At 56.4% G+C, this 16,224-nt stretch overlaps 7 protein-coding genes across 7 annotated transcripts; 4 read left to right on the forward strand and 3 right to left on the reverse strand.

The window, feature by feature from the left end:
• Nucleotides 1-10: 10 nt before the first annotated feature.
• SPSK_05688 (uncharacterized protein) lies at nucleotides 11-385 on the forward strand (the record flags this gene model as incomplete). Its single annotated transcript, XM_016732429.1, has 1 exon — nucleotides 11-385. One exon carries the CDS (start codon nucleotides 11-13, stop codon nucleotides 383-385), a length of 375 nt encoding a protein of 124 aa, XP_016583503.1.
• A 1,536-nt stretch (nucleotides 386-1,921) lies between these two features.
• SPSK_04949 (c6 zinc finger domain containing protein) lies at nucleotides 1,922-4,575 on the forward strand (the record flags this gene model as incomplete). The annotated part of the gene is made up of 3 exons (XM_016731708.1): nucleotides 1,922-2,545; nucleotides 2,644-3,962; nucleotides 4,056-4,575. 3 exons carry the CDS (start codon nucleotides 1,922-1,924, stop codon nucleotides 4,573-4,575), a joined length of 2,463 nt encoding a protein of 820 aa, XP_016583504.1.
• Nucleotides 4,576-5,947: 1,372 nt separating this feature from the next.
• On the reverse strand, nucleotides 5,948-6,907 carry SPSK_05450 (hydrolase; the record flags this gene model as incomplete). Its single annotated transcript, XM_016732196.1, has 1 exon — nucleotides 5,948-6,907. The coding sequence occupies one exon, from the start codon at nucleotides 6,905-6,907 to the stop codon at nucleotides 5,948-5,950; it is 960 nt and encodes a 319-aa protein (XP_016583505.1).
• A 987-nt stretch (nucleotides 6,908-7,894) lies between these two features.
• SPSK_05633 (small subunit ribosomal protein S8) lies at nucleotides 7,895-8,386 on the reverse strand (the record flags this gene model as incomplete). Its single annotated transcript, XM_016732375.1, has 1 exon — nucleotides 7,895-8,386. One exon carries the CDS (start codon nucleotides 8,384-8,386, stop codon nucleotides 7,895-7,897), a length of 492 nt encoding a protein of 163 aa, XP_016583506.1.
• A 1,783-nt stretch (nucleotides 8,387-10,169) lies between these two features.
• On the forward strand, nucleotides 10,170-11,736 carry SPSK_05218 (RNA recognition motif-containing protein; the record flags this gene model as incomplete). Its single annotated transcript, XM_016731968.1, has 2 exons — nucleotides 10,170-10,207; nucleotides 10,287-11,736. The coding sequence occupies 2 exons, from the start codon at nucleotides 10,170-10,172 to the stop codon at nucleotides 11,734-11,736; spliced, it is 1,488 nt and encodes a 495-aa protein (XP_016583507.1).
• A 1,594-nt stretch (nucleotides 11,737-13,330) lies between these two features.
• Nucleotides 13,331-13,564, reverse strand: SPSK_05762 (uncharacterized protein; the record flags this gene model as incomplete). Its single annotated transcript, XM_016732497.1, has 1 exon — nucleotides 13,331-13,564. The coding sequence occupies one exon, from the start codon at nucleotides 13,562-13,564 to the stop codon at nucleotides 13,331-13,333; it is 234 nt and encodes a 77-aa protein (XP_016583508.1).
• A 952-nt stretch (nucleotides 13,565-14,516) lies between these two features.
• Nucleotides 14,517-16,103, forward strand: SPSK_05206 (uncharacterized protein; the record flags this gene model as incomplete). The annotated part of the gene is made up of 2 exons (XM_016731956.1): nucleotides 14,517-14,603; nucleotides 14,727-16,103. The coding sequence occupies 2 exons, from the start codon at nucleotides 14,517-14,519 to the stop codon at nucleotides 16,101-16,103; spliced, it is 1,464 nt and encodes a 487-aa protein (XP_016583509.1).
• Nucleotides 16,104-16,224: the final 121 nt, after the last annotated feature.

Here is a 16,224-nt window from a genome sequence, read left to right on the forward strand (position 1 = left end):
ACTTCGGACCATGCACATCATCGACGAATGGCAATTGAAAGTGATTCCCAAGTGCAAGCAACGGATGAAGCTAGAATCATGGAGAATATTTTCGAGAGAACGGAGTAAAGAGGACATAAAACAACAACAGCCAAACCACATCGCAGACTGGTTTCATCATGCAGGCCAATATGGTATCCAAGATGCAGTCGACCAGCCGACACTAAAAAGTGCTTTCGAGGAAAAATGCCTAATTGGCCATACAGGGTGGGGGGACAAGAACAGGAGCGTGCATGTGGTAGTGGAAGTTGGGCAACACGACTCCTCCGTATATGCACGGGCCATGGCGACATGGCAGTCTGACATTGGCGTGGAAAGCGCATTTGAACCGGAATCAGTGCGTTGATCGTCTTGTTGATTGCAGTAGGTAAGTTGGTGCCAATATCTTGCCAGCGGCCAACAGCAAATTGCAGACATTGATTATCAACCAGTGTGCACTAGCCGACTCTGAATGGCAGTCGAGTGTTACACCGCCAAACGGGCATTGGACACGAGCAAAAGAAACGCAGCGAATGTTAACAGCAACATGTTTCAACAACTTGTTGTGTGAGCTTCTCGAAAACATCTCGACGCTTGTTCGACATGTCGATAGATTTGACATTCAGGCAATTCGAACCAGCATTCTTGTCCCACCTCCCTTATTTCCCCCGGTTACGACGTATTACACTTTACGGTGCGCTTTGCAAGTTTGTTCTGCAATACCCTAGCTTGCACATAGGCACAAGTAGCTAGCAATGTGGCTCCGAGACACGCGGTGCCCCGATTCGTGTCTGCCACTAGCTTGTGCCATCATCCGTGAGGCAGGGATCCCCAACATCGCAGAAGAGCTCTTTGCTGACGAAAACATATGATAATCAAGAAATCGCCAGACACATCAGTCCCTACCAGTGTCGCAATTTCCACTCCCATCTCGGTTCTCTGAAATAGCGAATAGCCACTGGTTGTCCGCCCCTGCCTCTGATCGACACGATTGACGGGTGGCTTCCGTTAATCCATGGCAAATAATACTCCATACAAAATGAGATCGGTGTAGCACGCCGTCAAGTAATCGCCACACCAACATCCGCCATTCCCTAGTCCAAAAAGCCTCCCACAAAGAGCCAAAGTCTAACAAGATGCGCCAGCCTGTACGTCGTTTGTCGTATGTGGTACGAGACAGTCAAGAGTCGCTGCATAGGAAAACTCTGCCTTTCATGCTGGGTAGCTATCGTTCACCGTGCAATCACTGCGTCGCACATCCTTGTCACTGGCGACCACATCTTTCCCCAACAAGTCCGTGTGGTTGCATCCCCTCCCCGGCACGCCCACTGTTGTGTGCTGCGAAAACGACGGAAATTGTTCGCCAAATGCCCAAGTCCATGGATGGCGTAAGGGACTGAGCACAAGCGCTGCAATGAGACCACTGCACCGTAGTTGTGAGCTTCTGTGTGCTTTCGCCATCGACGGAAACCAGAGACCATTGCTTTCGCACTCTTTTGGACTAAATTCTACTTTGGGCTACTTGCGCTTGTCGTTTTGTTCTCTTGTCTTCCTTCTTCCTTCTTTTTTTTGTGTCATCTGGCTCTCTTTTCTTTTTTGCAAAACAAAAAAATAACACCAAACTTCCCTCTCGGTATTTGCTACGCCTTGCCATCGCTATCGACTGGAGTTTTGCAGCAAGGGAGACATGGAGCGGCGACCTGATTAGATCACCAATGCAGACTGCTTCCCTTCACAAACTCACGACGACGCACATGTGTTTCCGCTGCCCACTTCTCGATCTTCGCCTTACGCCCTGTTATCTCACACATTTCTCCCACTTTGATTCGCCAAAGGTCCTAGGCCACGTCCCGCAGAAATCGCTTGAAGGGATTGCTCTCCGCAATTGGACACCAGCTCATTGATGGAGACACACTGGACAACTGCCGACGACAACAACGCCGTCGCAATCAGCACTGCCACAAGCTCCGCGATGGACTCCCATCCGTATGACGCATCGGTCATGATGGCATCTGGCGCACCTCTGATGAACGGACTGCTGACCAGTGTACCACCTGGTGCTCCTGGCACGCTCAGCGTCCCAGGCGGTCTCACGCAGCCGCATCATCTTCCAAACCAGCCACCGCAACAACATCAACAACACCAACAGCACCAGTCGCTCTCTCAACCTCTCCCGGTGTCGCAAGGGCACCAGATGCAATCCCATCCGGCCCAGCCTCTCCATTCGCAGCCGCTTCAAGCGCAGGCCCTTCAGGCGCCACCGCCCATCCAGACACAGACGCTTTCGGCGCAACCGTTCCAGCAGCAAGCGTTCCAGAGCCAGCAGCAACCTCCGCCACCGCCGACATCCTTGGCCAGTTCCGGGACTACCACCAATACGACAACGCTGACACTCTCCGCCTACGACGATGGCAACGCCAATGCTTCTAACACGAGCCCGAGCGACACGTCGCAGAACACGAGCCAGGAGAACCGCTCGCCCATCGGGCAGCCTTTCACAGCCGTGCCGACAGCCTGTTTAGGATGCGTAAGTTGTTCTACAAAAAAGGAAGATGCAAAGGAGATAGGGACGATGAAACAAGGGCCAACGTTTTTCGCCAGCTAACATTCAATTCTGTACTGTAGCGCAGCAAGCACCTGAAGTGCGACGGACAGGTCCCTTGCTCCCGCTGCAAGATGGCCGAGATGGAGTGTGTCTACATTGCCTCGCGCCGAGGCTACAAAGGGCCACGGAAGTCCAACAAGCGGATGAGGTCGTCATCGCCGCCACCGGGCTCACTGCTGGGTACAAGCATGGCTTCGTCTGCCCCGGACAGCTGCCCCATGCTTCTCGGTGCAGCACCACACACAGCCGCACCCCAGGACTTGGCCACTGTGTCAGCCGCATTTGCACAATCCACTGGAATCGGACCTGCCACGTCAGGATACACCACCGCCAATGCCATCGGTACGCTCCCCCCCGGCACAGTCACGTATTCCGGGACGGTAGCCGGAACATCTGCATCTCTGTCTTCTACGCCGGCAGGGTCTGTGTCCCAACAGCTGAGTCTTTACGGGAACGGATACGGCGCCAACGGCAACGTGGTCCTTACCGGAGGTCACTTGGCACCTGTCGCGCCAATTGAGGACCGCTGCTTCGACGCCTTTTACCACTACTTTTACGGCGGCCACCCGTTTGCGCTGCCCAAGGATGTTATGTTATCGCTTGCCAGGGACAGCTCGTCCAACATCGGCCACCTCATCGCCGCCATGCGGTACATCGGCTCCCTGTACATCAACGCCGGTCCGGCGCGGGCCATGTTCTTTGACGAAGCCAAGCAATTAATCTACCTTCCGTCGTGTCCCAAGGACGGCTTCTTGGTGCAGGCGATGATCATGTTGGTGGTCGGGCTGGATGGTAGCTGCGAACAGGAGCAGGCGCGTGAGATCCTCAGCGACGTCGAGCGGATTGCGCTGGACATTGGCCTGCATGAGCGTGGATTTGCCGTGGCCAACGGACGCGGCAACCCCATTTTCGAAGAGAGCTGGCGGCGCACGTGGTGGGATCTTTTTGTCGTCGACGGCATGGTGGCCGGTGTGCATCGGGTGACCAATTTCGCGCTGTTTGACGTTCCCGCGCAAGTCGCGCTTCCGTGCGAGGAACAGCAGTACCTGTCTGGCAACATTCCGACGCCACTGGCCTACATTGAAGACTTTGATGATCGCTTGTTCAGCGGCGAAGACCGCGAGTTCTCGTCGTTTACGTACCGCATTGCTGCGGCGCGGATCCTCGGTCGCATGATGCGGTGCCCGCCGATCCTGTTCCCTATGGACGAGAATCTCGAGAAGATCGAGGCGATGCTGTCCAACTGGCGGATGCACCTGCCTGCCAGCAAGCGGGACGACCTCAACAAGCACTGTCAACTGGACGAGATGATGTTCCAGGCCCACTTCATCACCCATGCGTAAGTTGGATGGATTTTTGCTTCTGCTTCTGCTTCTGATTCCCTCGTCGTCGTATTGTGCACATTGCTGATCTGACGTGTTGCTTTTCCCAGTTGCTCAATCATGTTGCACCAGCCGCATTCGCAGCTGGACTCGTCGCCCACGCGCAGCGTTACGTCGTGCGCACCGCACAGCCACGTGCCCAGCGGCGATGCCTTCAACACGCACACGCGCCACACCATCACGGCTGCCTGTGAGATTAGCAAGATGGTTACGCAGGCCGTACCGCTGCTGTCGCACACGCATTTCTTTACGTGTGTCATCACGTTGTCGTCGATTGTCCACCTCAGCAAGTGGGCGCTGTACTACATCCAGGACGAGGAGGACCTGCGGGACCAAATCCGTCTGAACATTGGCGCGCTTAACAAGCTCAGCGACGTCTGGAAGGCGGCGAATACGGCAAGTGGGCAGGTCAAGGGTGTTGCTCAGGAGATCTACCGAGCCAAGAAGGCGCAGCAGATCAACCCGGCCTTCTGGGTCGGTTTCACGCAGGAGGAGATGATCAACAGCCTCAACACCGACGAAGGCATCATGAGCGAGTTTGAGACGCTGCTGCCCGTGGCAACGCAATGAGTGGAGCGAGATGGAGATGGGTTCGGTTGGGCTTAACGTTTGCTTTCGGCGTGCGCCGTATTATGTGTCATCATATCTGGGATATGATTCGGAGCGTTTCGTGCGTCGATGTATGTCGATTTCTTGTTCTCGTCGTTACATTTTTCTGCGCTGAGGGCTTCTTGACCCACTTCATGGAGTACCGGGTACACTCTCCTTTACATGTATCACATGTCGTTTTGGGACATCCATATAAAATGAAGTGAACCGACTTCTGCGTCTGTGTGCTGTCTCATCGGGTCGCGAAAAAGAAGAGAGGATTGCCGGGTTGGGCCTTTCCGTCGTGTATATGACACCCTCCTGTCAGTCTGGCGTGTGAAGATGGAAGGACAGCTGGATATATATACTCCGTTCGTGTGCGTGGAGAAACTGTTGTGGTGGGCGAAGAGGAGAGTATCGGCAGGCAATTTACACAAAGCTGCACCGGACTAATCCCGATCTGCCCTCCCCCTGTCTCCAATGCGAAGTTACGAAGCAATACAGAGAACACGCATAAGGACATGTGCTAGGTGCTGTACCTACGAAGTATACGAAGTACAAAGCCGGCCCGTTTGAAGTATCTGCTGCGCAGCATCGGGCTTCCTCTGCTCCTTGCTTTGCAGAACCGGCCAAAATGGTATCATTCTAGCGCCATACAGGGGCTGCTAATGCTGGTTTCTTCTTTTGATAAGAGGCAATTAACGATACAAATGGTGCATAAACGACGACAAAAACCATGCGATGCCGGAATCTCGCTGGCGTTTTTGCTTTTGCCGAGTTGTGCGGAGTAAGACGTTCGTATTGGGGCCCTCACAAGTCAATGTTCGGCGACCTCCCAACTCAGGTGCATGAGGTGGACTGTGGAGTTCCTTGGATAATAGGTTTTGAATTTCGGGCTCCATTCTTTTTAGGGCCCTGAACCGTTACGTCGAAACAAACCCTCGAATCGCACCAGGGAGCATAGAGCATACTCTTACATATTTCCCTACCCTAGCTGCATCAAACGTCGGCGACCATGCAATCATCCATTGTTGGGACGTTTCATCCTGTCTGCAGCAGACTCCATCGGAAAATATCCGCCTTTACAAACGGCCCTTTGCAAACCACCAGTGCAATACCCCGGAGAACTGAATGGACGGCGAACGGGGCATCGGGGATCTGACATGCGCATATGCACTGCCGTATGTCTTGCAAATCTACGCGATGAAATGCACCTTCTAGCTTGCAAGACGGCAAACAAATGGTAAAGCAATGGCATGGTAAATTACCTAGTCTGTACTAGACTGTAAACTGTCCATAGTTTGCAACTGCCCTGAACACCACTCAGCCCTTGCATTTTGTCACGTCCCTCCTCTCAAAACACCTTGTACTTCTTCAAGAAGTTGTCAATTGCCTCGGCGGCGACCGGCTCATTCGTCTCAAGAGCAAAGTGGCCCGTCTTGAGCCACTGCAGCTCGAACCGCTTCACGTCGCGGCGAAACGCCTCGGCACCTGGCGCAATGAAGCACGGGTCGTTCTGGCCCCAGAGCGCTAACACGGGCGTATCCGCCACCCGCAGCAATTCCTGGATCTTCGGATACAAGGCCACGTTGGTCTGGTAGTCGTAGAACAGGTCCAGCTGGTGGTCCTTGATGCCCGGCCGCTCCAGCAGCGCCTGGTCGAGGTGGTACGTCTCGGGCGGCACGTCGCGGCCGCCGTTGGGCGCGCCCTCGACGTACTGGAAGCGCGTAAACGGCAGCGCGAGCGCAGCCTCGCCGAGGGCGGCGCGCGTCGCAGGGTCCGCGTCCTTGGTCGGGCCGGACTGCCAGTAGGCCTTGATCGGCGCCCAGAAGTCACTGCCCAACCCTTCGGTGTAGGCGTTGCCGTTCTGCGTGATGACGGCGCCAATGGCCTTTTTCCGGCCCGCGGCCTTCTCGTTCAGCGCGAAGCGGAACAGCGTCGGCGCGCCGTAGTCAAATATGTAGGCGGCAAACTGGCGATTGTCGGCCGCCAGCTGCAGCGCCTCGACAAACGCGCCAAACGTGGTGGCCAGGCTCGCAAACGTGTACTCGTAGTTGCGCGCGGCCGGCACCTCGGTGAAGCCAAAGGACGGCAGGTCGGGGGCGATGACGCGGTAGCCGCGCTGGGCAAGCAGCGGGATCAGGTGGCGGAACATGAAGGACGACGAGGGAAAGCCGTGGAGCAGCACAATGGTCGGTGCATCCTGGCCGGCCGCCACGTCGTCTGCGGCCACGCCCGCCGGGTTGGCAAAGCGGTAGAAGACCTTGACGCCGTCGGCCTCAACAAACGCCTGGTGGGTGGAGGGGATGGACATGGTGGATATGGTGGGCGTGGATAGCAATTGGATGGTTCCAATGGGGCGGGGCGTGCTGTTTTTGTGTGCTCTGAAAGCCAATGTAGGAGCGGGTGATGGATGGAGATGGAGACGGATGTCCAACAGAGAGTGCTTCGTCGAGAGAGGGCGTCGTTACCTTTATACTTTTGCACTTGAGAGCTTCACCTGGTCACACCAGGCATCGCCTCTGGTTCATGCCGTCATCTGCTTTGTAACAACAGATGGCAACGGAACCGCCTCCTCACACACTATGCCTCTTCTGTGTGGATTGATTTGGCATCGTTGGCCGTGACGTCGGATGGAGAGAAGCAAGGACAAACCAAAGGACGTCGGTTTGGTGGAACGCAATAGGGAAATAGGGAGGCCCTTGCAGCGTTTGGTCATATTAGCAAGTACGAAGAGGATATGTTGTGCGCGGGAAGGTGCGCGATGCGATGTGTTGCGGCTCGACCAAACTTTCCTAATTGGGTAAGGGCTAGCCATTTAGCGGGTTTCCACCAACGACTCGCCGATTCACCTGATTCTCAGCTAATTTTCCTCCTCATATTCCTTAATAATCCACGATTGAATAATCCACGATTGCCTGGACACACATGCTGCACTCTCCGTATATGTCTGCGATGGCCGGACAACACAAGATATGATCAAATTTGCGTTCATGCCTCGGGCAGATGCCGAAATACCAGATGTGGTGTGCCGTTGACAAAGACACGAACAAGGCGTTGATCTCGCCGGATAGATGAATGGGTATTTGCATTTGCTATCTTACATTATGTGTACACCATGTGCGGCCGAGCTGGCAAGAGGCGGCGGAACAGGATGTAACAGATTTGACGACCGTCCAGTGCCTGTTGGTGGCTGCATGTCCTCCATCTCCTGCCCTGCGAGTTGCAGCCGATGTTTGTTCCTTGTCCGCTTGTGACGCTTTTCTGTTGGTCCTCGCCTGGTCCCGTTTCGGTCGCCTCCTTATGATACAACGCACAGAACCTGGCCGCCGACCTTTTTTTCGAGCGCCTCGCGCACCTCCAGGATGCCCCGGTCTGTGCTCACAAACAAACACTCGCCCAACGAGAGGCCCTTGACCATGCCCTTGGGGAACCCGCGCGTCACCGTTTCCAGGTCCTCCAGCGACATCCACACCAGCCGCGATGGCTTTGAGTACAGCTTGAGCTTCTGCAGCACCGGCTCGTTGTTCCAGTACTTGAGCCCCAGCCACAGCCGCCGCGACGCAACGTTGGCCGACGTCACCACCTCTTCCACGTGTGTGCCGGTCAGGATCGCGGCCGGGTCTGGCGGCGTGGGCCCTGCGCGTGTGACGGACGACAGGAATCCTGCGCGGTGCAGTGCCAGCACGAACCGCAGGTTGTACTTGTTGTTGGCAATGGACGTCAGGCCGAGCCGGGCGCGGGACGCGTTCTGCAGATGCGAGCAGGTGTGGGCGATGTGGAGGATACCCATTGTGGCGGTGGGATATGAACGTTGTACGGGAGAAAAGGTGTCGACCAGCAGTGGTCAGGGCGCCGTAGCTGTCGTCGCTGCCGGCGTTTTCGTCGTCGATCGGATCAACTGATTCAATGATCACGAGACAATCTGCCGCGGTTAGTGAGGGCCAGACGATGGGTGGAGGGCGGTCGCATGCGTACAGTAGAGTAAGCGGCCAGTTCACTCGTCGTGGCGCGGGGCGTGGTGTGCGCCGGGTCGTGTCGTGTCGTCGTTTCGTCGTGCCGTCGTGGGTTGACCGTCAACGGAATATTCCACACATCAGGACTTTTTGCTGCTATGAAGTTTTTGACCTGGAACTGTCCGACTAGCAATTAAGCGGGTCCATCACCTGATTGGCCAGTATTTGGTAAGCACGCTTAAAGTGGGTCGTTCTTTTTAGCTCGCTCTTCCCGCCAAACGATCGGCCAGGCACAGAACCGCAATGTGATCAGAATGGCGTCAGGTACGAACTCTGAATCCGGCGTCACGATCGAAATGTTCTCATCTTGCCTTTTTACTTTCTTTCAATTTTTTGCATACTATTTTTTTTTTGTATTTGACGATCTGGAGGAACTTGCGCTTTAACGTTCTTTCGGCCGTCACGTCTTGCAATACAATGGAGATTTGCGAACGAGGTCATGTCTTTGTCGAGACAACCCAGGATCCCATATTCTACTTCTCCCCGCGACCTGTTATGTCATTATCGATTTCGATTCCGATTCCTGCAAGCCGGAGGGTGAGAAGCTGGGTCCCAAAGGAGGAAGTGATGGATGGGCATTCGAGGGAGACTATGCAAGGCGGGTGAACGATTTGTATAGCATCGAGCAGATACGACACATACTGCTAGGTAGGTGATGAACAGATATGGCTAAGCGTTCGTGTCGCGTATGACGGAGCGTTGAAAGAGGATACTTTATGTATAAACATCAAAGATTGTGTAGTATTCACTACTGTATAGAGATTGGTTCATACACCTTGTCGATTGGATGCCTAGCTTTGTTGTGGATGCCATATATAGGGCACATTCTCGTATTTCTCAGTATGAACGTCGACAATGAACAGCGCGTTGCATCTTAGGAAGAGCCCAGGCCAGATGTCGTACAATTCATTCCTTAACACTCCTTCGTCGATGGAGCTCCGCCCCAGCAGGAGCTCCTACCTTTGATCTTCACTCGGACTTCATACCCACTTTTCCCCTCAAGCACTGCTCACCATTGGCCCGTCCCGTGTCTTGTAAGCGCCGAGTTGCCCATTCGGGACAGGACTGCACTCAATTGTCACTGGCCGCCCTGACAGTCCAGCAAATCACATCTCATCACAGCGTTGAAAAGCAGGTGACGGCTGTTCCCAGTGTTGGCCATTCCATGGTGTGATCGGCAGCGTTGTAAACAGCCCAAGGTGGCCTGCGCCAAGTGCCGCGCCAGATTTGCTGTTGGCTGTGACGTGAGTTCACGGTCGTTTCTCCTTAGTCGGCCGTTGGCAAGCGAACTGTACAGAAGTATGCACTGCGGTTATCTCGTCTGTGGGCCGCGACCAGGGGTGGTACAAGAACGGAAGAGAAGGAAGAGGAGACACAGAGATTGGAGGAAGAGGGGAACAGGTCCCGTCATATCGTCACACTTTTTTTTGTTCTTCCGTCTCGCCGCTCTCTTCTTCCTCTCCTTTAAACCTTCCTTTGTCTGCTCATTCTTCTTCCACCAATTACCCTTCTATATACCTCATTTCCTGTCTGCTTTCGCCCTCGCCCACGACCGCAACAATGGCGACGCGACCGGGTGAAGAGAACGTCGCGACGCTGTAAGTTTCTCCCATTTCCCTTCCCGCTCCTCATCCGCCCCCCGCTCTTAACCCGCTCGAAGGTCGCTCACGCATGCAGCTTTGGAGACATACACTACTTTTACGGCCCCGAGACCGACGACCCGCCGCACCACCGCTTTAACAAGGGCTCGTACGTCTATCTCTTTGAGAACGCGCAGGAGGGCCGCGCGCGCATCGAGATTGCCAACCACCCAGGCACTGAGCGACAGGATGCGTTTGACGGCTTCCTCGACGCCACCGCCGTCACCTACTCGTACAAACACAGCTGCATGGTGTCACTCGTCGTCATCGCTGCACCGCCCAACCAAGACGAGTGGCACCTGCCCACGTACGACCCCTCCAACCAGAACATCTACCACTACCAACTGCACGCCGTGGACATTTACTTTTGGACGCACCTCGACGCTCTCAAATTTGTCAATGGCGTTCGCCGGCTGCTGCCGACAAACCAAGTCGACATTCGGGACGAGCCGGCCGTCCCGGCGCCCCCACCCCCGCCGCAGCCGAAGCACTACCCAGCGCCGACGAGCGACACCAACGGCAACAACAGTGCCGGCCCCGTCAGTGGACCGGGCGGCAACAATGGCCTTGCCCATGTCGTGCAGAAGCTCGAGACCGTAGCCATTAATGGTGGCCCCGCAGGTAGTACACCCGCCCCACGGAGCGGGCCGGTCCCGGCTGCCGAGCTCTCGTTTGCGGGACCGCCCACATCTGCTGCGTCGGACGAAAGAGGAGGCTCAACATCGCCTCCGCAGCGGCAGCAGCAGCAGCCGGCGCCCGCTGCCTTTGCCTACAATCCGGCGGCACCCGCCGCCCCAGAGACCATTCGGCCACGCGAGAAGACGCCGCCGCCTGATGACGTCGTGGCCCAAAACCCCCTGCAGCAGAGACTCTACCAAGACGCCGCCACGCCGTTTAGCCCTGGCCTGGTAGTTCCCGCTGGCCTGGGTCCTCTGAGCCCCGGAATCCCCCCGCCGTCGCTGCACGCGTCGCCTGGTGCGCCGTCATTCCCTGCCCCGCCTGCCTACACCAGCACAGCCCCTACGCCCGCAGGCGTTCCACAGCAGCAGCAGCAGCCGCAGCAACAGCAGGCACAGCATCCCGGTCTCGTGCGCGCGGCCACTCTGCCAGTCACCTCGCCCTCGCCCTTCAACCCGGCCGCCAGCTTCCCTGCCTTTTCACCGCCGCCCACGACGGCTACCGCTCCACCGCCCTCGACCACCACTGCTGGTGTGGGTGGTGGTGCTGCCAGTGCAGGCACCCCGGCGGCTCTCTACCAGGCACCGTCCGAGGCCGGTTTCAGCAACTACAATTACGGCAAGGCGGGTGGTAGCGCCGCCGGCACAACCGACTTTTCCATTCACCAACAAATGTACCGGCCGACGCACGGCGAGGCCGTGTCGCATACGCCCAAACAGGATCCACGGGGCAAGCTGGAGGAGACGGCGGGCCGGATAGAAAAGGGCATGACGGGGATGCTCAAGAAGTTTGAGAAGCGGTTTGGGTGAGGTGAGGTGAGCCGGTGGGGAAACGTGAATGTTGTGTTTGGTTGGCCATTATGTTAGTGTCTTGGTTCTTTCCGTGTTTTGTACGTTTCTGTCGCTGTGATCTTTATTTTGAGACTGGAAGCAAAGACGCAAGAGTTCAAGCATGCATTCGGACCCATACAGATGACGTGTCGAGGTCTGTGAGACGAAATCGTCTAACCGGGGAGTTCTCACAGTTTTGCTTTTTGTCTTCTTTGGAGGTCCTCTCACAAAAAGCGTTTGGGGTACATCTTTCAGTTCTCTCTACAGCGAGGTAACGGTGGCAACAAAGTATGCCTCTGAATCTCGAGGAACATCGCAGCCCGACAGCCAGATTTGCCTAGCTCACTCTTTTCTGTTTTCTGGCCGCCATCATTGGTTGCATTCGGTATGGCTCTGGCTCCTAGTGCTGACCGGTTGGTAACTGCTCAAAGTCCGTAATCCTGCCAGCATTGCGCGCAGAGTCGCAGAGACGTTGCCAGTCTGCGCAGGTCTGACGAAAAGTTCCACCGCTGACGGCTGGTTGACCGTGAGACGCCCTTGCCCCAGTGCTCGTTTCCTTTTTCGTCCTTCTCCTCGCCAATTTACTTCTTGTTGTCTTATCGAGTTTGGCTGCCAGTCTCGCCTGGCTGCCGCTCAGATCTGCACCGTCATACGAATTACTGCGTGTGCTCTCGTAATAAGGCGCAGACACGAATATCGCCCCCTGCGACCCCAGGCTGAGTTAAGACCGGTGCCGCGAAAGATCGTTTGCCATGTATCAGAGACTCAGGAGAAGTACACGGGAACAGAACTGCGTAGCAAAATCTCGAATTGTCAACTGTTGACCTCGCAAGCGTTTTCGCCGGTACTTTGATTTTACCGCTGCCACTCTGTAAAGATACTTGTCGCTCCTTCTGCAGGTTCACATACATCGTACATAAGGACAAAGCCCCCGCGCGTGGAAACTCTGCCGTACGTAGTTCGTTTCCTCCCCCATTGTCGCGGTCCTGTGGCGGTGGCTGCCAGAAAATCGCTGCACAGCCTTTGCCCAGCCCCATTGCTCTCTGCCTCCGTCAGTGGTTGCAACTTCACGGAGTAGTTACCAGTTTAGTGGTCACGTCACAATTACAGTACAACATATGGAGCCTTTCGAGGCTGGCTGCCAGGGGTTGCTTTTTTGCGCTTTTTGCCGGCACTGGCAGAGCGCCACGGTGTAGCAATCAACAGCACTTTCGAGGCCGTTGTTTTCACCTTCGTCCCTTCCGTTTTCCTGACCGATGCTCTTCCTATACGACCTTTATTTGAGGACCTCGGAAGGCACGACTGTACCGCATGTATTGCCAAGCTGTCAGGCGCCCGAAACAATTAAATGCAGGTGTGACCTGCGACCAACAACCAACTGCAAAAGTCAAGCACCAGCTAATTACCGCGCTTGCCCTGGCCTGGCCCGCCCGACCGGCCACCGCTTGAATGGCCGCCCTACTGTAGCGCCAGCAATCAGAGACAATTGAAGCCGTTGAGGGAAGGAACGCCCGCCAACTCTCCACCGTTGAACACGCAATAATCGCCAATGAGATTCCCAAAGCGGCCTAGTTTACCGTAAAACAGCCCTAGTAGCTCCCGCCCTGCCCCAGTTCTTCCATCGTACATCGTAGCCTACTCTGGTGTACTTTGCGTCTGAACGGTCCTGGTCAATGGTCCATTTCGCGTGCTTTTTGTTTCCGTCGTTCGAGCATGTTACCAGCACGCGCCTACGCGCAGGGAAATGGTGAAAGTCGGCTGAGAAACGGACCTTTGCATCGTCAGAGACGTGGTGTTCTGTCTCCATTTGGCAGGAAGTCCCTGGTCTTCAGCCGCTCGCACTTGCCAGACTTGTTCTGCATCTCACCTCGACCCGTCACTCTTTCCAGCCCAGGCCCAGTTTGGTCCAGGCCGACGAGTAGGCCCCGCTGTACCTGCCTTCTCTGTCGCAACTCTCCTTCCTCCTGGCCCCCTGTCGGACAACACCCATTCCTTCCCTTCGTCGACTTCGTGTCTGGATCTCACCTGCCGTCGCTTTATTTTCCTCTTTCCTTCCGCCTGCGTTTTATGCCTTCCTCCTTTTGCTGTTTCCATCCCTCTCCCTTTCTCTCCAGCATCTTCGGTTTGTCGTTCGTGACAGCTCCCATCTCGGATTTCTTTCCCTCGCACACGCTCCGCACCACCACCTTTCCCGTCCCTCCTCCCAGCCCCTTCGTTTCGCCTCATCAATCCGGTTTGCGGTGCTGATCCTTACACCCCAGCAACCTGCTCTCGTTTGCCCACGCTGCACTCGCCGCTCGCTTCCGAGGAATTCCCAACGGCTCACTGCTGACGACGACAAACATCTCTCGAAAGATTCTTCTCACCCATTTTGTCTCGCTCTCGTCCAATTTACGTTCTTTTGCATCCTCGATTTCACTTGGCAGTTGTAGCGACATCGAATCGTCAATAGTAGCGTCACAGGAGAGCAACCAAACAGCAAAGTTTCAGGCGACCAAAGAGGGACGAAACAAGCGGATTTCAATCTTGACGCAACCCACAGCGACAGCACGAGGAACGAGACTGCGTTGTCGATTTCGACCACCTCGGCCTCGTTGCGCCATGCATTAACCGCTCTCGAGCGGCACCCAACACCGTTGTCGACTTTTACTTGTATCCTCTCTCGTGTCCCACGGATTCGACTTGTTCAATCAGTCCGACTGTCGTGACCAGCGTGTCCAACTCACCGCGCTGCCCCAACTTCCCAATTTTCTCCCACGATGCGCATACGACACGACGTTCGCGTTGGGGCAACGCTCCACTTTCGAGATGATTCAAATCATACCCCAAATCGCAAACCTGCGATTGTAAGTAGAAACGTTTTGGGGAGAGTTGTGGTGGCGGCGGCGGCGGCTCGAGAGCAACGCGAACAATTTCAAACGCTCGCAATACGTGATCTGTATCATTATAGTGGCTAACACAAAAGCTAGATCATTGCCGGCATTGTCGGTGCTTTGGTCGTCGCAGGCTTTTCCTGGCTTCTCTTTTCTCGGTGGCGCAAACGACGAACGGCAAAGTACTCGCGATCAGGGCGCGACGACAATGACCACAGCGAAGCAGCAGATGGCCCCGCGACCTCCGAAACGACAAATGCCGCCTCGGCGACTAGCAACAATGCCTCCACAGTTGACCGAAATACAAGTGTACGCTCTGTGATGACGTTGCCGCCGTACCGCCCGAAGCCGCTGGAGAACGAGTCGGTGCTCGGCCGCGAAGGCGAGCGGGACGGCATCGATGTCGTGATTGAGATGCCCACAATCGAGGATGAGGAGGTATTGCGGGAAAATGAGATGGACGCCCTGTACCAGATCCGCGTCGCCCGTCGACGCCAGATTGACGAACGCGAAGCTCGCCGGGTTGCCCGGCGCGAGGCTCGTGCACAAAACGACCAGGCCGCGCTGCAGGAGATCCGAGAGCAGGCGCGTGCGGCATCGTTGAACAACACGCAAGAGATTGAGAACCTGCGGGAGGACCACACGCGGGCAAAGGAGACCCGAGTGCGTGCCGTTAGTAGTGTCAGCTACGCCGACCTGGGTGTGGCCCGTCATGACGGTACACGCATTCGGGCGAACAGCTCGGAGAGCGAACGCGTTGGCTTGCTTAGTGACATGGCCAGTGTAGGCACCACGTCGGCCCAGTCCCCGTCTGCCGCGGCAGAGAACTTCCCTCGGGCCTCCATGCACGAGCGCGGCCGCAGCGGCAGCTCGCTGTTGACCCTTGTCACGACGCGCAGCAGCGATGAGCAACCATCCGCGCTGCACCTGCAGCAGACGCTGACAACAGGGACGACGCGGTCGAGAGCGAGCTCGACCGGCCCGCGTGACCGGGCAGGATCGAGCCCCGAGCTGATTGATGCGTCCGAAGCGGCCGGCCTTGCCGATGCAAACGACAGCAGTCAGCAACCCACCGGCGCGCCGCCACAGTCGCCACCGAGCTACGACGAGGTGTCGCTCAACGACCTGACGCCGGCGCAGTCCCGCGCCGAGAGCCCGTACCCAGAGCCGCCGCCCGACTACCCCGGTCCGGGTCCGGGTCCCACAGAGATGAGGAACCGGCGGGTGTCTGCACACGCGGCGGATCTGGCCGCCGAGTCGTCTGCAGCGGACCGTGGTCAGGCGTCGTCGACAGTGGTTCCGTCGCCCGAGAGCACGGCCCGCAGCAGCAGCCATGGCAGCGACGACAGCGCCAACCGCCGCGTGTCCCGCAACAGCAGCGTCCTCCCACAGCTGCCCAGCCTGCGCCTGCGGCAACTGCCGCAGATTGTCATCGAGCCATCGAGTGCGGCGCCACAAGAGCCGCATCCGTAATCTCGGAGACTGTTGTGGCATTCGACATGAATTCTCTGCTCTGTATCGTCTGCGACGGTTGTGACGGACGTGACAGACGTGACGGACGGGCCATGCGACTACGCGACATGATGATTGGGAC

The sequence above is a fragment of the Sporothrix schenckii genome (assembly GCF_000961545.1).
Source record: "Sporothrix schenckii 1099-18 chromosome Unknown Cont49, whole genome shotgun sequence".
Lineage (NCBI taxonomy): Eukaryota > Fungi > Ascomycota > Sordariomycetes > Ophiostomatales > Ophiostomataceae > Sporothrix > Sporothrix schenckii.